This window comes from Mus musculus, chromosome 11 (genome assembly GCF_000001635.26).
Source record: "Mus musculus strain C57BL/6J chromosome 11, GRCm38.p6 C57BL/6J".
Lineage (NCBI taxonomy): Eukaryota > Metazoa > Chordata > Mammalia > Rodentia > Muridae > Mus > Mus musculus.
In genome coordinates, this window is record NC_000077.6 from 77,044,077 (window position 1) to 77,068,035 (window position 23,959).

Below are 23,959 nucleotides of genomic sequence, written 5' to 3' on the forward strand. Positions count from 1 at the left end.
ATAATAATAAACATTAAACATGACATTTAATATATAGTAGTTTTTATCTACTTCAACATACACAACCAAGCTTATTTTCCTAAAATGATAAACTCTTTGTGGTAAAGTATAGTGAGATAAATTGTCTTTTTGTGATGGGAAAACTTGCCAGAGAACAACTTTCTCCCTAGTAGTTATCCTTCCTTTACCCATGAATAAATTTACAGGATGTCAGGTTCCAATGACTTAGTTCAGAAACTAGTTTTATTTGAACATAGAGATAGTTTTAACAAGCTTCAGTCTCCTTGCTGGAGTATATAAAACTTTTTTTTTTCATTCTCAGCTGACAGATTTAGTTACACACCAATTTAGTAATTTGCAAAATACAAACTTACAAAAAAAAAGTGATGTCTTCTAAATAAAACCCAGAATTGAACATGAATGAAATGATTGCTTTTTTTCAATCTTGGACATCAACTCCAGGACCTTGTGCATGCCAGGCAAGAGCTCTACTACTGAGCTTTGTCCCTACCCTGGAAATCACCTTTATAGTTAAGTAAATGTTGAATTAAATGCAGTAGCATATTACTATCTTTATTTTTATTTAAGCCAAGTATGCTGTGGAGCAAAAAGTTTAAACATGCATGATCTAGGGCTGGGGAGATGGCTCAGTGGTTAAGCGCACTGACTACTCCTCCAAAGGTTCTGAGTTCAAATCTCAGCAACCACATGGTGGCTCACAACCATCCGTAATAAGATCTGAAGCCCTCTTCTGCAGTGTCTGAAGACAGCTACAGTTTACTTACACATAATAAATAAATCTTTAAAAAAAAAAAAAACCACACATGATCTATCTCTATGTTACATTTTAACAGGGATTTCAGAACATAAAACAATTTTCTCTATTTCCAAAATGTATATATTTTAACTCAAAGGAAGTATCTACAAAACAGTTTCTGTAACAAGAGACAAATTGGGCCTAGGGCTGGTCACTGCCTACAGTTCTAGCACTTGAGGGGCTGAGACACAAGGATCACTTGAGCACAGGATTTCTAGAACAGCCTGGGCAACAGAGCATAACAACAATCCCCACCCCACCCCACCAGAAGCAGAACATAATAAAAAACAAACAACAACAACAACAACCAAAATCTCCTCAGAGCCTGAGAGATGGTTAAGAGCACTGGCTGCCCATACGGAGGACCCAGGTTTAATTCCTAGCACCTACAAGGCGGTTCACAGCCATCTATGACTTCAGTTCCCGGGATCCAGTGCTTTCTTCTGGCCTTCTCTGTGGGTACTAGGCAGCCACCCGGTGCACTGACTTACATGTAGGCAAAACATCCACCCAGGTAATAGTTAACACAAAACCAAAAAAACTCAAAAGCAACATTTGTACAAGCTATTTATTAACATTATAACATGAAGCCAATTTTCCTCACAGAGAATCTACAAGATTTAACACCTTTGACTCTTGAGTAAAACCAAGAAAGTGCTATACATTAGGAAAAACCTCACAAGCACTGAAGCTCAAAGAACTGACTTTTGATTTAACAAATTTTGAAAATATATTTTAAAAAATACTCTCCAGTCGCTGTTCTATGAACAGTTGTATGCTTTCTTAAACCAAGTTCAAGAGTTACAATGCTCTACGCTTGCAAGGGACTCCAGATATGGGCAGTCCTTAGTCATCTTCTTTCTCAATATAAGTCTTTGCGTTTATCCGCGCCATCTGTCTGGCCAAATACCTGTCTCTAGCTGACATCACAGTTTCCTCATTGCTCCGTTTTGCAAACTTGCTCACAGCCTCAGGGGGCCTCTCTTGCTCACTGCCCTTCTCTGGCCTTTCCTCTGCCAGTCTGTGTTTTGTTGCTAGTGATGTTTCAGAATGAGAGGGCTTCCCTTGTTCCCCTTTGTCCTTCTCCGTGTTTCTTGCTTTGCTGGATCTTTCCTGATCAAGGTCGTCCTTTGGTCTAGACCGTGGGCTGCTTTCCCTTCTGTCTCGATGTCTTTCTGAAGACTGCCCATGTCCTTCTGGCTTCTCCCTCTCTCTGTGCTTACCACTGTCTTCACATCTTTCCCTCCTTGCTTTTGTGTGCTCTTCTTTTTCTTTTCTTTTCTTTTCTTTCTCACTGTATCGGTCGTGATCATTCCGTTGTCTATCTCTTTCTTGTTCCCTTGAGGAATATTTTTCCCTCTTCCCTTCTCTGTCCTGTCTTTCTTCCTGTTCTCGTCCCTTCAGTTTATCTTCTTGCTCATGCTTCTTCCAGTAGTGATCTTTATGACTGGCCTCTCTGTGCCTATGAGAACTCTTTTCTTCCCGGTGGCTGCGGTCCTTGTGACAGCTCTCTTGGTCTCTGGACTGCCTGTCCTGGTGCTCATGTCCTCTTGACTGGGAACCTCGTGAGTGGTGCTTGGTCCCGAGCCCCCTTTCCTCACTAGATGATCTTGAGTGGGCGCGATTCTTGTGATGCTTGGGGTGTTTCATGGAGGCGCCGGTGTCTTCTCCTCTGGACTTGACTTTATGGTCTCGCTTTTCACCGTCCTCACTGCTCTCATCATCAAACTCACGGTCAGCATCTGGGTTTTCCTCCGCTTCCTGTGCACCCCTTTGCAGGACGCAGCTCTGCTGTGGTGGTCTGCTCTCTGAATTGGTTTCATCAGGGTAACCCCTGAGCTTCTCTTCTTTTATCACAGTCCTAAAAAGGAAAAAAATATGTAAGTAAATGCTATTTTATTGTAGACAAAAAGGAATGCTCACATAAGTTTTCTCAATACAACTTGATTATATGTACTATCTGATGGTCCAATATAAAAAAGTGATGTCTATTTACCTTTTAAATTAGTGTTTCCAAACAGCTGAGAACATGTTTCAACATGACAGAAGTAAAATAAAGAACACAGCCCTTCTCTCTTAGGCCAGCAGAACCTTTAGGAAGGGGTCTGTACAAGGCCTCATTTTTCTTTCTAGTTCTAGACAAAGAATAATTTGGAAAAGTAAGGTATGAACTGGATCTAGTATCTATTTTTATAACATGAAGTTCAAGTTGTAGCTGTTTGACTTCTCATTTTGTTCTTTAAAAAGTTTTAGAAATACATGAGAATAATTTCCCACAGAAAACAGTACTAAATCTAATTTTAAATATTACTAATTAAACTTTGCCAATATCAAAAAGGCACCACCACCCTGACATACATACATCACAACAAAAAAGAGAACTGTGAATCTTCCTGGCTGCTGCCATCAGTAAGTCTAAAATTATTGTGTATCAACTATACTTTCCCAGCTGTGTAACTGACTCACTGATAACACTCACATATGACTGCTTTTTCCCAGTTCAGGAAGATCGGATGCAGTTAAGCTTGCCAGTCATGTGTTCTAAGATCCCCATATGCCTCTGCAAAGTCTCCCTTTTACATCCCACTATACTGAACATTCATGGCATAATTCCCTTAGTGTTCCTATAATATCTTATAATTGTATCTAAAAGTCTTCTACTCTTTTGCTTCCCAGATCAGAGATGAGTAACAGAAGGGTCTATAGACATGGTAGTATCTACTAATACCTACATTTGATTAGTCAAAATTGGCAGCATAGTACTTGAAATGTAGAACTAAGATTAAAATTTTAGATTTTATCTACTTTTAAGTTACCTGAACAGCAATATGTGACTACTGCTAACAGGGAAGTTTTAGTCTCTAATTTGTGAATTTGACCTATATGGAAACTGGGTTCTAATCATGAAAATAGGCCACTTTCATATTATATGCTATCTAATGATCATGTAAAATTATATGCTGTACAACTCAATACTTTACAAATTTCTCCTTACTTCTTACGGTAATTGAATATACTGTAGCTGTCTTCAGACAAGCCAGGAAAGGGATCAGATCCCATTACAGATGACTGTGAGTCACCATGTGGCTGCTGGGAACTGAACTCAGAACCTCTAGAACAGTCAGTGCTCTTAACTGATGAGCCATCTCTTTAGCCTTGTTTTGTTTCGTCTTTAAGGCCATACATAAGACCCATAAAACACTTAAATATTCAGAAATTTTATACACTAAAATGTTTTGATGTAAACTAATTCTTTTTTGTGACCTGTAGAATAAAAACCATGTTGAACAAAATCTCAGGTTTTTAACTAGAACTCTACTCATTTCATCCAATCACATCATTTTGGCTAACAATACAATACGCACGCTGTACACTTCTATTTCAAGAGTTTAAATAACTCCCAAGTCATGTCACCTCAGACTGTCAAGATATTCTTCTTCTAAATAGCCCACCTCTTACCTGGCTTCACGAAAGCTGGATTTAGGAGCTGCCTCCTCACCAACTGCTTGATTTAATAGATGCCGATAAAATCCACTGAGATCTTTCTGCTTGGTCACATCCAAATGTGCTGGGAAGGAAAGCAAAGGCAAATTGAGAATACGGATTCAGCGAAGCACAATACAGCTTTATCTTATGTATGCAGAGCATATATCATACAAAGATGTGCAAACACTCTCAAGACCAGGAGTTAGGGATAACCTTTCAATGTTTTTTTAATTGATCTGTCTGTCTACATGCATGTAGAACCCACTGGAGTTGGTTCTCTCTTGGCATCACGTAGTTCCCAGGAATGGAGCTCGCTGTCAGACTTGGTGGTAAGCTCTTTTCCCTGCTGAATCATCTCTCTGGCCCAGATACAACCTTACAGATTTAGTTTTCTTTCACTTGAAGTTGAATAGCATTTGACAATTAAATTACTGATAAGTTCACAACATATTTTGATCTCGAGAAATTGACCACGAGAGCACTAAATTCAATGGGTAAAATATGTCTTAACTCTGATTATCAATGAGATTCTTTTTTTAACTGTCCAGTTAATGTTAAACATATTTTCATCCCAGAATATGTAATGAGAATTTAAAGCATATATATATATATATATATATATATATGTTTCTGGCAAATGTAATGTTATGGCTTTATATTTAGAATTTCAATGACAATGACTTATAATGATAATAGTTTAATAAAATAAGAACAAAATGAAAAGCCTAATAGAAATAACAGTGACTTAAGGGTTCAGCTGTGTTTTTGTGTTGCATCCTGACACATACATGGTATCTTGAAGTCACATACATACTCTGCTCACAACAGTGTAAGTGGTAGGAGACTGCAGGTGGCTCAGGCAGGGGTCTACTGCAGTGCCCCACTCTCCATACCTTCCAGAGCAGCTGCCCTCTTTTCTCTTTCCTCCTCTTCAGCTCTCTCTTCAAGTTTCTTTTTATAAGCAGATGTCACAAATGCCTCTTTATCATCAAATTCTCCGTTTTCCATCTCTCGTTCTCTCTGTATTTTCTTTTCCATTCTCTTTTCCTGCTCCTTTTTCCTGATCTCGACTGCTTTTAGTAAGTTGTGAATATATTTGGGCTAGGGGGAAAAATTATTTAGGAAAGAGGAAAAAAAAAGACACCTATTAGTATAGAAATGTTGAATATAAATAGGTCTGTCTTTTCAAAACTCAGAATAAATTTGCTAGCAAAATTACACTAAAATTGTTGCTACTAAAAATTAAGTATAGCAGAGAAAATAATGGTAGATGCACACTTGTTTTTTCGAGACAGGGTTTCTCTATATAGCCCTGGCTGTCTGGAACTCACTCTGTAGACCAGGCTGGCATCGACCTCAGAAATCCGCCTGCCTCTGCCTCCCATGTGCTGGGATTAAAGGCGTGCGCCACCACCGCCCAGCAGGTGCACACTTGTATCCCAGCCCTTAGGAGTCAAGGCAGGATCAAGGCCACCAGTCTAACATCCAGGCCAAGGCAGGTAAGGGATAGAGACACCACCCTCCCCCACTGAATAGACTAGATTTGGCCTCAGATTCATGGTGATATTCTTGCCTCAGCTTCCTCAGTGCCGGGATTATAGCTATGAGCTACCATGTCTAGTTCTTAGTTTTCTTTTTAGTTTATTAAGATAATGCATGACACATTCCAATTTCCTCTTTAATTTGCTATATACCCAAGGATGTCTGTCTTCTTCTGACCCTTCTGCCTCAGTCTCCCAATGGCATATGCCACCAGGCCTGGCTCTAGAAACAGGTATTTTTGGAAACAGGTTCTCATTCACTATGTAGCCCTGCTGGCCTTGAACTCATGCCCACCCGCCTCTGTCTCTTGAATACTGGAATTTACAGTGTATGCTACTATGCCTACCTATTTGATATTCTTAATTCAACAAATGAATGAATCAGAAAACAAATCAGGAGCAGTATAAATCTAATTGAAATACTGAATTGCTAAAGAAAAATTTCAAAAAATCTGCAAAGGTTTCAAGGTTAAAAAAATAAATAAAAACACTAGATAATTCACTTGACTACTGCTAGTATCTAGACTCTAAAAATCAAATCAATAACTTAGAACCAAGAACTCACCACAATAACTAAAATTTTTACTGAGGTCACTTTCATAAATAAATAAATAAATAAATAAATAAATAAACAAGAGGTCCTGATGAAAGCACAGCACTAACCTTCCGATCCTTCCCCGGAAGCAGCTTGGGGTTGTTTTCTTCCTTCTTTTTCTGCATCTCATCATAAACGCTGTCATACTCATACACAGTGGAGTCTTCTGCAAGAGCTTTCTGAATCTCCAATTTGGTCTTTACAAAAAGGTAAATGTTTAAAAAATATGAGTCAGTCAACATTAACTGAAAGTCTTTTTGAGAAAGGTTGAGAAACTAGAAATGTATCTTAAAAAACTGTACCATGACATCTCAAGGCAGGAAATAAGAATGTAAACTCTACAGTAAACCGCCTGCTTATGAACCCTGGCTCCTCTTACTCTGAGCAGGTTTGCTTCAGTCTTTGTGTGCTTTAAGTTTCCTCACCTAAGAGAGTAACGATCAACTCTCTCTCCTGAGTGGTGATAACTTAATAAACTTAAAACATCTACAATCAGTCTGGCAGATAGTAAGTGTAGAATGGGCAGCAACGATAATCGCTTCACTTACAATTATCCACATCAGAAGTTTAAAAAGTCAAGGCAGCATATTAAAGTCTTACCTAGAGCCTAGGAAGCTGGCTCAGGGCTCTTGCAGGGGATCTGGGTTTGATTCCCAGCGTGAGCCACAGGTTGGCTCACAACCATACACAGCTCCAGCTCCAGGAACTCTGATGCCTTTTTCTGGCTTTTGAGGACATCAGGCACGTAAGTGACTCTCTCTCTCTCTCTCTCTCTCTCTCTATCTCTCTCTCACACACACACACACACACACACACAAATACACACACACAGAAACAGGCAAAACACTTATACATTTATAAAAATACATAATTTAAAGAGTTTCAGAGCTAGCTCAACCCTATCTTAAATGAAGCCATTTCCGAGATTTTTTTTTTTTTGCAAGGGGGGGGGGGATTTGGAGACAGGTTTCTCTGTGTAGCCCTGGCTATCCTGGAACTCACTCTATAGACCAGGGTGGCCTTGAACTCCCCACTACTGCCCGTCATTTCTGAGAAATTTAACTTTTGACATTGTGTTTCTTTTGAAAACACTGTAGTTTTCAACTCTTTTCTTTTTTAGATTTCTCTTATTTCATTTTATGTGTTTTGGCTGCAAGTATGTCTGTCTGAGTACCACATAGTGCCCAAGGATGCCAGACAAGGGAGGGCAATCCCCTGATACAGTTACATGTTGTTGTGAGCCTCCATGTAGATACTGGAACAGAATGCTGGTCTTCTGTTAGAGCAACGAGTACTTCTAACTACCAACCCATCTCTCCAAACTCTTAATAGTATGTTTAATGTTGCTACCTTTGTACTGCTCTACAAATCATAATCTTTTGTTCCAGCTAATTAGTGTCTGAAATGCAGAGCTGTACACACTTACTTTTATTTATTTATTTTTTTATTTGCTATATGGCCTTGTTTACTATGGATGCTAAGAGTGGTATTTAAAAAAAAAAAAAAGATTTGTTTATTTTATGTATGAGTACACTGTAGCTGTCTTCAGACACACCAGAAGAGGGTATCAGATCCCATTACAGATGGTTGTGAGCCACCATGTGGTTGCTGGGATTTGAACTCAGGACCTCTGGAAGAGCAGTCAGTGCTCTTAACTGCTGAGCCATCTCTTCAGCCCCAGAGTAGTTCTAAGAGAAAGGGCAAAATAATCATTCAAAACAATCAATTTGGTAGCCTCAGGTTTCTTTGCAGTGCTAAGAACTGAACCCAGGGCCACTGTCACTGAGCTACAGCGCCAGTCTGTCCTGCATTTCTATACTGAGCCCTCAGAATCTAGAATAGTGCATATATAAATGAATAAATTGTATCTGGAATGTTGTTAAAAATACCAAGAATCCCCCATTCTGAATTTCTCAATATTCAGAAAATGAATGATAGTGAATTTCTCCTCCCTCCACAAACTAGCTAAGAGAATCCAAAGAGGAGAAATATTATATAGTCATCACCAAAAACCATCAACAAAACAGCTGGAAGTGCTGGTGAGTAATCACTGCACTTGGGAGGTGGAGGCAGGAAGATTAGGAGTTCAAGAACAGAATTAGCTAAGTAGTGGGCTCCAGACCCGTCAGGGCTACAAACATAATGATGCCCTGTCTCAAAAAACAGGACCAAATTATGGCAATCAACTATAGAACAGACTTATGCATTCTTCTAAAAAACTGAAGAGGAGGAGGGGCTGGAGGGACAGCTCAGTGGTTAAGGCTTACTGTTCTTGCAGAGGACCCCCGTTTGGTTCCTAACTCCGACAATTTGGCAGCTCATAGCCAGCTGTAACTCCAGTTTCAGGGGACCCAATGCCCCTGGGCTCCTACCCAAGCATATGCAGACACAGACATGCACCTCACACAATTAAAAATAATAAAAACAAAACCAGCCAGTTAACTTATCTTTTACGGTGTTTCTGTAGAAATTGTGAAAAGCTGGCAATAGTCATGCCATACTACAAGCCCTGAGGACAACAGTCATTATGGTTCCTGAAAATGGCTACATTACTGTAACATTGGGAAGCATTCTTGTAGGATTTTTAATTAAAATTTCACTGTATCTAATTCTAAGAATTCAAACTTTTAAGAGTTGGTACAACTCTTTCATGTAAATTCTTACATGTAAATACAACACCAACAAAAACCTCTGAAAAGGAGCTGTTTAGATGGCTCAGCACATGACACCTAGCCTGACCACCCGAACTAACATGGCAGGAGAGAACACACTCCAGGAAGCGAGCCTCTGGCCTCCACACACATGCCATATCATACTCTTGACCCACAAGTTAAAAAATAATGTAATAATCTTTTAAACTAAGAAGAAAAAAATAGCTTGAAGAAAGCAGTATGAAGTAATGAACGGTGGTGCACACCCACTATCCCAGCACTTGGGAGGATGAGTCAGGAGCATTGCAAACTAGGCCAGCCTGGGTGACAGGCAAGACCTTATTTCTAAATCACACACACACACACACACACACACACACACACACACACACACACCCACCCACCCCTAGGGCAAAAGTAATGGCTCAGCAGGCAAAAGTGTTCTACCTGTGTTTAATCCCTGGAACCCATGCCAAAACAAAAAACCAGACCTGGTAGCATAAACCTGTAATTCAACAGTGTTGTAGCAGGATGGGAGGCAGAGACAGGCAAATAGGTCGGAAGCCAGAGTGAGCAGCAGAGCGGCAGAAACTAGAAATACAGATGGAAAGACTCCCCAGCATGGTGGCTGGGAGAACCAGCTTCTGCCCTCACCCTGCAGCTGCACCCCACCCCTGACATCTTTAAAGGAGAAATAATCTTACAAAGTGTATATATTACTAGCTCATTCTTTAAGTCCTAACAATCTTGGCATTATTAGACTTTTTTTAAAAAGATAATTATACTAAAATAGTATATTTAATCATTACAAACAGTATTATTCCAGTGAAATAGGTAAAAGACAAATGTCAACATAATTCAGGTCCAAATAAAAAAGGAAAGGGGGGGGAAGATATTAAAGTATCATCGATTTCCTAGCTCATATTTTCCTTACAATTTGGTAAATGCAATCATACCTCATGGTAAGAGCGAGTGTGGGAACAGTGTCAGGGGCGGGGAGAAGGGTGCACTAGGCCAGCACTCTCAGCTAAGTTCACTACGTTCACTGCACTGTACTCAGTGCAATGAAAGCTGAGCCTCACTATTATAAAGCAGGAGTCTGTCAGAAGCACTGCTGAGTTTTCAGATAATGGATGTATGGGAAGAAGTGCTTGAAACCGCTGGGGTGCTCCTAATAGAACCACTGTTAAAAATGACCTGATGGGGGCTGGAGAGATGACTCAGCAGTTAAGAGCACTGACTGCTCTTCCCAAGGTCCTGAGTTCAATTCCCAGCAACCATATGGTGGCTCACAACCATCTGTAATGGGATCTGATGCCCTCTTCTTGTGTGTCTGAAGACAGCTACAGTGTACTTGTATACATGAAATAAATACATAATCTTAAAAAAAAAATTTCCTGACCACTCACCCATTTCTTGGCAGATGAATTCTAAATAACTGTGAAATCACTTTGACTATGGATAGACATTTTTCTTCTTACAAGTGAGTTCCAAGCAAAATTTAATAAAGAAACAAATCCTAACAATGCAAACAACCTACTGTCAGACTGCTGTGTCAGTTGAAAGCAAAGCTGGCTTAATTTACACCCCACAATAAAAGACATAATTATATTTTCCTTTGAAATTTATAAAGAAAGTCTGTAATCTATATAAACTGAGAAACATTTTACACTGTTTAAGAAATACAATGATTTCATTACATACATTTAGCCTGTTTTATCTCAGTACTAGGTACCAAAGCACTTGGTTGACTGTATTTCTTTCTTTCACCTCGTACCTGTTTCATGGCCTGCTTCTTAGCAGCTTCCCTCTGAAGGCTTTCGCTCACGGAAGTCTGTAAGACAGAAAAAAGGCATTGTTTATTTAATTTAAATTCCTTTCCCAGTATCTGGTTGGTAAATGGTTCCTTACTTAAGAATTAAAAGTGAAAACTAATTAAATTAACCCTGACCAGGGTCTTTTCCCTAAATATTAGGAGACAAATTATTTTCCATTATAATGCATCAGAACAGACTCTAAGACAAAAAAAAAGCTGGTTGTTATTTGTACACTATATAGCTGAAATGAATAAAACAGAACAATGAGCTAAAGACATAAACATTGCTTTAAGTGGTTAACAGGCATATGAAAAAGGCTCAGTATTACAAAGAACAAAAAGGTGTAAACTGAAGCTACAAGCTACCACTTCAATACAGTTAAAACATCTAGTATCAAAAAGACAAGCCCGTGAGGATGTGGGAACAGTCTTTACAGTCATTTAGGGAAACAGCCAGGAGGCTCAGAGTCAACCAGAAAGAGAACTACAATGTAACCAGTAATCCTACTGTTCCAGCCAAAGAGAATGGACCCGCATGTTAAGGCGCTGCCAGTGCTGTCTAATGCATTAGTCGTCCAACCCAAGTCCCCTTGTTAAGCGGCACTTTCAGTGAGACCTTTGTTTGTCTTTTGAGACAGTCTCACTACTGCAGCCCTGGTCTCCTGGATCTTGCCACATGGACAAGGCTAGCCTTGAATTCACAGGAGTCATCTGCCTGCCTCTGCCTCCTCAGTGTTGGGATCACTATATCCAGTCAGATTATCAACTTAAAACATTCAAAGGATTAATATATATTTCCAATATATTTTATGTCTATCAATCTAATTAGTGCAATGAAAGATTTCTCTCCCTCTATAAATCAGAGAAAGCAACAATGAACTAAGAATGGGAAGAAATAGATTTCATACATGCATAAAATAAAACTATGATATATAACTACCGTCAACACTGAATCAGTGTTTAGTTTCTAGACTACAGCACATAAGGAAGAAATTCAAAATAACACTCACAAGAGATTCAGAGATCTGAGTTCCTGTTTCACACAGTTGTCAAATTTCCCCACTTCAATATCTCTACCATTTAATAGTTCCTACTTCACAATATACATATAGCTCAAGTCAGGGGAGATAAATATGCTCAAACTACAAAATACACTCATTAGTTGATTACTAAAGCATAAGCAAACCAACAATTCTAATTCTGCCTAAGACCAGTTCAGAGTAAATTTACAAAGAATAGTCATTAATGGTACCTTTTTGTTGAACCATAGAGTACTATTCATTTTTTTTAAAGATTTGTTTATGTATATGACTATACTGTAGCTGTGCAAGATGGTTGTGAGCCTTCATGTGGTTGTTGGGAATTGAATTTTAGGACCTCTGCTCACTCCGGTTGACCTCACTCACCCAGTCTGTGCTCTCTCCAGCTCAAAGATTTCTCATTATACATAAGTACACAGTAGCTGTCTTCAGACACACCAGAAGAGGGCACCAGATCTCATTATGGGTGGTTGTGAGCCGCAATGTGGTTGCTGGGATTTGAACTCAGAACCTTTGGAAGAGCATTTGGTGCTCTTACCTGCTGAGCCATCTTGCCAGCCCAGTACCATTCATTTTTAACTTAAGACAAAAATAATTTTCTCTAAGAGCCTTTAAAGATTGTATTTTATAAGAAAGATTAAATATAAACATTTGGACCACCCTAAAAGTGAAAAAAACAAAAGAAAACCCATACAAATACTTAAAATATATATATACATTTTCTGCCAAAAATCTTTAAAAAAAAATCTACAAAACCTGAAGGTTAACAAATGTTTTAGTTTAACAACCTTAGCCCCTAAGCAAGTAGGCTTCTGTCTATTTTGGTTTCAGATAAGAAAAATTAGCATTTATCCTACTTAGCACATAATTCTAAGGGTTAAAGATAAATAATGCTGTCAGGTATGGGCATTGAGAACTACACAATTCAGAAGAATCTCCAATTTGATTTTCTTTGTTTATGCACTCTGATATTCTATGAGAATAAAACCGATTCAAGCAATCCAATGTTTGCTACACTGAACTGTGGTGAGACCTGGCCTAACGAGGAGACTTTTTCGCCACCATTTAGCTGAACTGCCTCCTGTGCCGTGATGATTAACAAGAGGCAGTTCTGCAAATGCTGCTGGTGTGCTCTCACCAAGAGGCTGTGCAAGGCTGAGAAACTTACAGATATGGGCCACTATTTATATTGTTTTTTTTAGTCATAATCTTTAGCTAAACCAAAGTTTTGCATTTGCATTTTATAGAAATTAACCTGTCCTGCGCCTAATAAGGTATGGGGGTGGGGGCTGCAGCAAGATTTATTGCCTTTTTCCTGAAATAAGAGTTTACCTACCCACATCCAAAATAGTTCTTAGCTAAATAAAAAACAGTTCAAGAACTAATACTTCTTTCCAAAAGGCTCACAGCTATGATCTGCTGTGTTGGGAACTCAAGAGATGAGAACTCCCTCTTCTTTTTTTAACTTAGTAATGGACAATTTACCATTTAATAGTCCCGAGATTTGGCAATCTTATATTTATACTCATTATTAATGCAAAACCTGTTTAAGAGTTGTGACAAGTGTGTGAAGACAAAGCTAATCCCCCTCATCTATGAAATACCTACACAGAGAAGTTTGGCTTAGTACTTGTCAGGACTTAAAATTATCTCCATGTTTAGGCTTTTGAGTGCACGAGGAAGTCAAGCATACAAATTTATTTTATTAAATACTATGATATTTCAGTAGTGGAAATTTAACTTTTAAAAAAAATGGCTTTACTGTTTTAACACTTTTAACATCACTTGAGGATCTTGCTGTGTAAAAGACACCATACTGGGCACTACTGCCAGTAAATAGAACCCTAGTAAGACATCTCTGCTCAAATAGATCATGAAATTATATAAACACACACACACACACACACACACACACACACACGAATAAATCACTCCCAAGAAGTAAAATTTCAGCAACTATCTGGGTGTGATGGTACACACTGTTAATTCTAGCCCCAGTACTGGAAAGGCAGAGGCAGGCATATCCAACGCCAGGCTGGTCTATATAGTGAGTCCCAGGACAGACAGAACTACATAGGAAACCCCGTCTCAAAAAAAAAAAAAAAAAAAAAGGAAAAGTATATTTTTTTCCAGACTATATTAGGAGTGCTTTGATAAGGCCATTTCTCACTGAGCAACCAAGAATAGAAGATAACTAGTTACCTAGTTTTCTCTTGAGAGAAATTTTGTATGAGCTCCTATTCTGTGCACAGCTGCTTCTTTTGTTCACTCTGTAGTATATATACTTGACTTTGACCTATTTCTGCTACATACTCTGGATTCTATTTTTGCTTACCTGCTTTCTGTTCTTAAAAATCAGTCTTACACTGCAGTATGTTTTCATTCTAGACATAGTTTAATTTATTTACAATGTTTAGACTCAGCTGCTCAGTTTAGATCTCGGCTGTACTGAAATTGCCTTGGTTATAGATTTCACTTCTAGCAACCTATCAACTTGACTTTACATGTTCCTGCTCTGACTTGTGTTTCTGAATGAAGTCTTTAATCCTATCCTTCTGAAGAATTGAGGCTTCCCTGCAACCGATTTTTCTAAGCATTGGCTCATCAGTTTTATCACTTTATCTCCTTCACTTGAATGATAACCACAACTCACTTTATGCTAAAATAGTCATATTATTTTTTTTTAACTAGTTTCATGTGTTCCCCCATCTTTTTTTATTTTTGGATCGATCTTCACTGTGGAGCCCAGACTGGCCTCAAATATTCCATTATTCCTGCCTCAATCTCTCAATCTCCTAAGGGCTGAAATTACAGGCATGTACTACCTGCCATGCTTAGCATATTCTGGGGCAAGGGAAATGACTCAATTGTTCAAGAGTCAGTACTGGAGTTCAGAACCCAAATGCATGATCGGTGGATGTGGTGGCCCACCCATAATCCCAGCCTCAGAAGGCAGGGGCAGGGGTTCCCAGAGGGAACTAGCTGAATGAATAAGGTATAAAGGCAACTCCGATGATTCCTGACATCTACCTCTGGCCTCTATACAAACACTCACACATGCACAACCATACCCAGGTATGCCCACACCCAAACAAATTCACATGCACACACATTGTCATACATATAAAAAAAAATGGATAAAACAAACAAACAAACAAACCTATACCGTTGGCTCATATATCAGGAGGAGAAGTTCGGGACTGTGTAACTTTCTATGAGGTTGCTTTGCTCTGACACAGGAATGGCCATTACAAGAGAAAGTATCTCCAAGTATTACTGAGACTCATTCACCAAGGAATCAACTAAAACTGTGCTCAAAAGGATGTTCTTATAAGGAAGGGAACAAGACTGGAGAAGTAATCAAAAAAGAATAAGTTAGCAAAATACAAAGATGAACAATCAAAAGCTGGTCTTTTGAAAAGATTAGTTGGTTAAGTAAGATTCTGTAAGAGCAATCAGAAAAAATGAGAAGATACAAATGATGATAGATGAAAGTGTTAAAAAACTATCATGAATAGTTTTGTTAACAAATCTGAAAATCTAAGAAGTATAAAAAACAAATAGGCTAATAACCAAAAAATAAAAAAGAATCGTTCTTTTTCTATAGCCCTAAACCCTCGCAGTTTTATAGATTTCTATTAAATTTTCAAGGACCAAACAATCCCCATTTTGTGTGTGTGCAAATGCACAAGTGTATGCTCACCTGTATGGGAACGTCCAGAGGCCAGACAGTGATTTCTGGTGCTCTCCTCCGTCTGGCCTCCATCAGTCTCCACCTCAGTTTTTGAGATGGGTTTCATTCACTGATTGGTAAGCTCCAGAATTCTGCTGGTATTCATGCCCCAGCTCCGGCTATAGGCGTGCATCGACAAGGGTCCTGGGCATCTGAACTTGTATCCTCAGGCTTAAAGCTCACACTCCTGACTGAGCCATGACCCCAGACCTCTCTACTTTTCTTACATTTACTTTTAATTTTATGTGTATAGGTATTTATCTGAATAAATGTTTGTCTGTCTACCAAGTGTGTGTCTGGTGGCCCGCTCTCCTGGAAATAAAATTATAGACGGTTGTGAGCCACCATGTTGATGCTGGGATCTGAACCCTAGTCCTGTGAAGAACAACCAGTGCTCTGAACCACCAAGCCTCTTTCCAGCCCAGACCTATTTTATATACATATATATAAACTGTTATAAATAATAGAAAGCAAGGGGCCTGGGAACACCTAGCTTTTTGCAAGACTGAATTTATTCTTCTAAAAATAGGAATAAGAACAGATAACTTCTGCATTTTCTTATAGTCTATATTTACCTATTTGCCACCGTTTCATCCCAGAACCAATACAGCAATTATATGTTCTTACTTCTCTATATATCTGATGTTCTAGGGAAAATGCTCCTCTGAGGACTAGCTAATTCTTAAGTAAAGGATTGCCAGGAGCACGTCGTTCATGTCACCCAACAAATCAGATCCTAAACTCTAAACCACCTCCTCCAGCAGGCTCTTATATTCCAAGAAGCAATAACTGGCTATGACCAGATAGGCCATAGTGTCCACATGGCTCAAATTTGCAATTTGTAGACTATTTCCACCACCCAGCCTTGTAATTCTCACATAAAGCACAAAAAACACTCGGGACCATTGTCAGGCATTGGTTGCACACACCTTTAATCTCAGCAGTGGAAGGCAGAGTGCAGATGATTGACTCTGTGACTTCAAGGCCAGCCTGGTCTACAGAGCAAATTTCAGAACAGCAAAAGCTACATAGTAAACACTGTCTCAAACAAACAAAAGAGAGATTCTGGACCACACTTCCCCCCCCCCCCTCTTTCTATCTCTAGATCAAAACTGGTGTTTCAGCCAGATATAGGAGGGGGAAATCACTGGCTTCAAGGTCAGACTGTACCACCTAAAGTAGTAGTTCTCAATAATCACACAGCAGATATCTACATTATAATTTACAACAGTAACAAAATTACATTTATAAAGTAGCAATGAAAATAATTTTATGATTGGGGTCCCCACAACATGAGGAACTGTATTAAAGGGTCAAAGCATTAGAAGGTTGAGGACCAATGACGTAAGAAGACCTATAGTCTCAAACAAAACAAAACAAATCCAACCTAGCCCTAATGCTTCTACATGTGGCTCAAATGGAGTGGTATGCCCCGCCCCTCAAGTAATATAATTAATATTAATCAGTTACTAGTATCAACTTCATGTCATCAGTGACCACCACAAATTAAAACCCACAGGTATATTTGGAGACTATAAACCTTATGTATATGTACGTGTGCATATATGTATCTGAAATAAGCCTATTCATGTATTAAGGATAATCTATCTGGGGGCGAGAGAGACGGCTCAGCATTGTTAAGAGCATTCTAAGAGGACTCATGCTCAGTCCCTAGAGCCTACATGAGGCCACTCAATACACCTGCAACGCCAGCTCCAGGGGAGAAAGCACCTCTGTCATGTGCATGTCCCCACATGGCCACAGGTAATTAAAAATAAAAATTTTAAAAATATGTCTTACTCAAAAAGGACATCGAGCAGAAATGTGAGTGGTTTAATATTTGGATATGTAATAAGATCACATGTACAGAAGAAAAATAGCACCACTCTTACTTCAGCATATTTCATAAATGTATTTGGTATCTATTTGATTGATAAAGATGTGTGGTGATAGGGAGATACTCAATGGGCTAAGGCACTTGCCATCAAGCTTGGCAGTCTGAGTTTGATCCCTGGGACCTACAAGGTAGCAGAGAACTGACTCCTAAGTTTTTCCTCTGACCTCTCTATTCATGGCATTGCATGTATTCACAAACATTAAACAAAATAAATCAATAATAAATTAATAAAAGGGGTGGAGAAATGGCTCATCAACTAAGGGCACTTGCAGCTCTTCCGTAAAACCTGGGTTTAATTCTAGTGTCCACATGGCTCACAACCATCTTTAACTCCAATTCTAGAAGTATCTGACACTCTCCTCTGGCATCCACAGATACCAGGCACATAACAGATATATACAAACATTCATATATATACAGAAAGTAAAAATAAACTTGCCAGAGAGGTGACTAAGGAGTTAAGAGCACTGGCTGTGTTCCCAGCATCCACGTGGTGGTTTAAAATGGTCTCTAACTGCAGTCCCAGGGGATCTAACATCCTTTTAGGCTTCACTGCACACGATGCACAGACACACGTGCAAGCAGAACATTCACTCAGACACGTATAGAAAATAGTTAACTTTAAATTTAAAAAAATCTTTAATCTGATAAAGTTTATATATCGGAAGAAAAAATAAAATTCATATTTAGTGAGAAAACATTCGAAGTTCCTATACCTGGATATATACCCCCAAAGAAACTCTTATACATGTTAGACATGAACATGTACATTAAAAAAAAAAATCATCACTGTAGCAGCAGGAAACTCAAAGTAATTAAAGTTTTGACTCTCAGATGGGTAAAACAGTTGTGCATGTTGAAGTTAGAAAGTCTTAACTGAAAATAATGAGATCTATAACTCAAAAACTCTCTCACACACCCCAAGGGTGTTTGGGATATGGCCAAGTGGAAGATTTGCCTAACATGCATGAGGTCCTGGGTTCAATCTCTAATATAATAAATAAAATACAATTTAAGAACTACCTATATAAAAATAATGTATTATCTATCAATCACAGCATGGTATCATTAAAAAGGAATGCAAGAGAGGATAAGAGGTAGGGAACAAAGAGCTAACTCAGGACAAGTGCAGACTGAAGACTTCAGTGTGCCTGGAAATGACGGTTGTTAGTAACAACTCAGAACAGACGTCTGCTGCGTGTAATAGTTCTTGTGTTTGTTGAAGAAACCAGTCATTTCTACATAGGCATGTGCTAATGAAGGATACAGGCCTGAAATTCCATCTTACCTGCTTTGTGTGATAATTTCTCTGAGATAAAAAGCCACAGCAAAAAGTGTGAGCAGCATAAAGCGCATGTATAAAGTCAATTCTGAGTTTCTCATAATGAAAACAGTATAGTTTTATGACACATAGTATAAGACGACAAAAAAGGAAAAAAATCCTCAGATCTCATTTTCTGTACCTCATGTTACAGCAATCAAAATTAGTATTAGAAAACAAGTTTAATGAAAACATATATATATATATATATATATATATATAAATGGTTATAAATAATGGTAATATATATATACACACACACACATAGAGAGAGAAAGAGAGAGAGAGAAAATAGTATCTCTTTCAACTTTAACTTATCAATAAAAAAAATTCTATGTTTTTTCAGTTAGAAACACAAACTTATTTTCAAAAGCAACACTATAAACCATGCTGGCAACAGCTAGCACACTCAGAAGAGCCAAAGGTCTTATTATCCTTCCTATGCAAGGCCAATTTTAATGAAATATACTTGGCAGTGTATTTCTCTTTTTAAAGACAAGCAATAGTTTGAACCCCTTAGATAATGGCAATGACCAAGTCAGGTGTGCAGTATGCCCAGGACAGACTTTATTAGAGTTCTGTTATAAACACACAGTCTCTTGACACTAAAGATGTAGTTCTTGCAGATAAGGCTGGGAGGCAGGAAATGAATCTCCTCCCAAATGCTGCTTCTTATCTTTAAAGTAACCTCAAATTATTACTAAACTAATAAAGTAATTTTGTTTCAGAAAGTGATCTGATCTATTTTATTTTGAGCTCTCGATAAGTCGAAGAGTGAGATGTGGGATTATTACTTTTTGTCAGACAATAAACACTGAGACATGTCATAAAAATAAAGGAAAAGCTTTTTAAAATGATTTCTACGGTAAAGCTGAAATAATCAGCCTGTCAGTATGGTATATGAAGATGTATATAGTTCTGGACAAATAAAACAAACTAATTTTGTTATTTAACTGCAATTTGGAGGTAAAATTTTTATTGGCTTCTAATTATACATTGTCGGTAAAATAGGATAAGCAAGAAAGATGCAATGAGCTTGTATATAAGTCCAATAAACCAGTGATAATTCCAAAAAGTAACTACTAATATCGGTGCCTTATTTGTGAATTTCCTAATATAATGCCTCGGAGCTAACAGCTACAGCCCAAACTGGAAGTTAAATTACATTAAAAAGCCCACAAAAAAGCCAGGCAACTAAATATTACCATCAAGTGCCAAGTGGGATGGAGCCAGCCCAGGAAACATACAGCTACTAGGTGCCATTGCTGGTAATGACAGTAACAGAGAAGGTCTTACTGTGTAGTAACAGATACAACTTACTGCACTTCGACCACAACTAGGCACTTAAAATAAACTATTTTTATCTTTAAAATAAACTTTAAATAGATGGTATCACAGGGTCAGGCTTTCTTGTTTTGTTTTGGAGACAAGGTTTTGAGATATATCCTAGGCTGGCCTCTAACTCAGGCTCCCCTGCCTTGGACTCTGCAGTGCTGGAATTACAGTTGTGCAGTGCCATGGAAACTGAGACAAAGAAATGACAGGATCATCTAAGATACCAAAGCTAGGAAACAAAGTTCAAACTCTGCTACAAACCACAAATTAATACATACTGCAGCCTCATTTTCCTCCTACTCCCTTGAAGTGACACAGGAAACCTACATCATGCTTGATAGTAGTAAGAGTTACCCTCCATTCCCAAAACACAAAGACAGAAAGAAGGCAAGGAATCAAACTACCCACAGAGGCTGTGTGCAAGAAAAGGTGGGAGTGCACCACCCTTTGGCTGGCATTTTGAAGCAAGAAACATAAATAGCAGAAGACAAGATTAACCAGCTTCACGTTAATTAAAAGCAGCAAGGTAGATGTGAACTTTTACATACACCTTTTTTTGGGAAAGGCAAATATTTCATTTCTGCCCTTGGCTGGAAATTTATACAGGAGCACAAACTGATTAAGTGATTGTCTTGGGGACACAGGAGGGACTGGAATTTTGTTTAGTCCGCCCTAGTACAGGCTAACTCAACAGTAGAATGTTTGCCTAAAATATGTCTCATAAGAATTTGAGAAGGACTGAACAGGGTGGAGGTTAAGAAACATTTCAGGTAAAACAAAACAACAGTCTTCACGTGCAAGTTCAAACCTTTAAAGTAAAAAGTTACCAAATGCTGGGCCTGGACACACCCTAGGGCAGTGATTCCTTTTTTGTTTGTTTTGTTATTCGAGACAGGGTTTCTCTGTGTAACCCTGGCTGTCCTGGAACTCACTTTGTAGACCAGGCTGGCCTCGAACTCAGAAATCCGCCTGCCTCTGCCTCCCGGGTGCTGGGATTAAAGGCATGCACCACCATGCCTGGCTAGGGCAGTGATTTTTAGCCTGTGGGTCACAACCCCTTTGGAGGTTACAGGACCCTTTCACAGGAGCCACCTAAGACCATCAGGAAACAGAAATTTACATTATGATTCACAATAGTAGCAAAACTACAGCTAGTGAAGTAGCAACAAAAATAATTTTATGGTTGCATTAGGAAGGCTGATAAACACTGCTCCAACAGAATGTGATTTCTCCCTAAGACCTTCTTATATTCTTTATGTTATTGGAGATATATAGACTTTTCATCTATATGGACAGGTTTACCATACTGGAAATTGAAACTACCAAGGTGACAAGATGACTCAGTGGGTAAAGATGCTTAACTGTCAACTCTGAGAGTTCAATTCCCAGAATCCAGGTAGAGAGAACCAAACACCTGAAAGTTGTCCTCTGACCTCCTCGTGAGTACCACAGCAAGCATGCATGCACCAAGCAAAATTTAAAAAATTTAAAGTGTACTTTAAATTAAAACTAACAAGGGATGAGTATGGTTGTGTATGATTATAATGCCTGCACACAGAAGAAAGAGGCAGGAGGATTGTGTATTCCTCAAGTTGCTGTCAGAGGGGAGGGCATTCAACTCCTTAGAAAGGCTAGTATTTAAAAGAAAGAAGCCAAGTATGATGACAAAGAACCCAAGAGGTGGAGGCAGGGGAATTATCCTTGGCCACATTGTAAGTGCAAGGCCAACACAGACTATTCATGAAATCCTGCTACAAAAAACAAAACCAGTGGGGGCTGGAAAGATGGCTTAATGGTTAAGAGCACTGTGTACTCTTCCAGAGGCTACAGGTTCAATTTGCAGCATCCCCATGGTAGCTTAAAACTCTCAATAACTCTAATTCCAGGGGATCAGTTGCCCTCTTCTGGCCTCTTCATCAGGGAATTAGGCATGCAAACAGTGCATATACATATATGCACATAAAACACAATAATTTTTTAAATTAACAAAAGATGTATTTTGTGTTACATTTTACAATTTAAAAACAGTTGCACATATATACCAAGACCAAGTGGGGTATATGTTAGCAATAAAAAGAGTGGTCTCACTTTAGGGAAAAATCTATCAGTATAATCCACAGCAATAACAAATACTGGAAAAAAGAAAAAAAATTAATCTAATGCCCAATACAATTTTTATTGTAGGTTTTACAATGATAAAACCAAGAGGCAAGCACTCCTCCACCATCAAAACTTAGGGAAAAATGTCCCTAAGAACACTTGTTTAAAACTCAAAAAGAAAGCCAAAAATCTCAGAAATAGAAAGCAAGAGCAAAAGAACTAGTGAAGAACAGTGGGGGAAATTATGGGAAAGCAAGAATGAGTTATTTTCACAAGGTTAATGTTAATTTATTGTGACAGCTAGAATAAACAACATGCTAACCATAGCCTGGCATGTTGGCTTACAGCCAGCTCCCCAAGAGGACAAGAGAACAGGGTCGGAGGATCAAGTCCAGGAGTTTGAGACCAGCCTGGGTGATAAATGGAAAACCTGAGAATTTATCTCAAAACAAACAAGCAAAAATGCACACTAAAAGGGACAGTTCTGAAAGTCCCAAAGAAAGTCAAACATGGAGGCAGAGTTGTAATTCTAGTATTTGGAAGGCTGAAGCAGGATGATCACAAGTTCAATGTTAGCCAACATACAAGATGAGACCCTGTCAGAAAATAAAAACAAAGTTCCTATACACTCCAAGGGATCTTGAAGGCCATGTACGCATACAACTAAGGCAAGAGCCCAGAGGATTCTAAGCATTTTGGAACTGCTTTTGAAGCTATACAAGAGTAAAAGCTATAGCAGAACTGTAAACTACAGGCCTGATATAACATGAATTAATCCACTGTCACAAGAATGGGACACTTAACTAGTTCCAATGTTTTGGTAGGATAAATCAGTGGCTGTCATCTAAGTTAACAGACTTCAGCAGCAACACAAAGGTCATAAACATTGCAGAACTGGTTCAGAAAAGTTACTACACAAACAGTTAAGAGACACAGCTCAGTGATGCGTGGCTCTGGGTCAAGTCACCAGCAACACACACACAAATGTTAATAATAATTACACATTTTACAAACCATGGAACTAGAGAGAAAGTAGTCACAAGCACTGTCACAATTCTATGTGATCCAGCCAGTTCCAGAGGGATACTACACCCTCACACAGACATTCATGCAGGGACAATATCAATGCATATGAAATAAAAATTAGTAAATTTTAAAAAGCAAACGAATTCTGAGATTTTGTGTTGCTACATTATATGACGTTAATCTCCAGCTTTAGACAAAAAACATATGTACAATACATGCAACGAACAAGACTATGTCCAAAAAACGGAAATGATTTCTAAAGAACTAATGAAAGTATAAGCAAAGTGTCTCATTAAACAGACACCATAGAGATAGAAATAAAGGAGAGAGAAAGGAAGGAAGGAAATGAGACAGATGGAGAGAGAATAAATCCTGAATTGAAATATACAAACTCTACTGTCACTTTATTTCAGAAGGGAAAAAAGGAATTTTAAAAAATTTGCCCAACATGAATCAATTTGACCAAAGGGACATAAATACAAACAAGATTTACAAAGTAATTTTATTTATCTAGAAAGCATAAGATCAATATCACACTCTTCCTGGGGAAAGGAGTTCCTTGCCCATCCACCTTCAGTATCTGCATGCTCAGCTACTTCTC

At 38.5% G+C, this 23,959-nt stretch overlaps 1 protein-coding gene and 1 non-coding gene across 2 annotated transcripts in view; one reads left to right on the forward strand and one right to left on the reverse strand.

The window, feature by feature from the left end:
• Positions 1 to 215: 215 nt before the first annotated feature.
• Positions 216 to 23,959, reverse strand: part of Nsrp1 (nuclear speckle regulatory protein 1) — a 34,146-nt gene continuing 10,402 nt past the window's right edge. Inside the window, exons 3-7 of the mRNA NM_001012309.2 lie at positions 10,868 to 10,924; positions 6,508 to 6,636; positions 5,197 to 5,404; positions 4,277 to 4,385; positions 216 to 2,678 (exon numbers count right to left, since the gene is read on the reverse strand). Coding sequence (NP_001012309.1) covers positions 1,664 to 2,678; positions 4,277 to 4,385; positions 5,197 to 5,404; positions 6,508 to 6,636; positions 10,868 to 10,924 — 1,518 coding nt within the window. The 3' untranslated portion in view covers positions 216 to 1,663. The remainder of the gene's footprint in view (positions 2,679 to 4,276; positions 4,386 to 5,196; positions 5,405 to 6,507; positions 6,637 to 10,867; positions 10,925 to 23,959) is intronic.
• Gm22772 lies at positions 8,871 to 8,991 on the forward strand. The gene has a single exon (XR_003949919.1). It is a non-coding gene; the product is annotated as a small nucleolar RNA SNORA33 (small nucleolar RNA).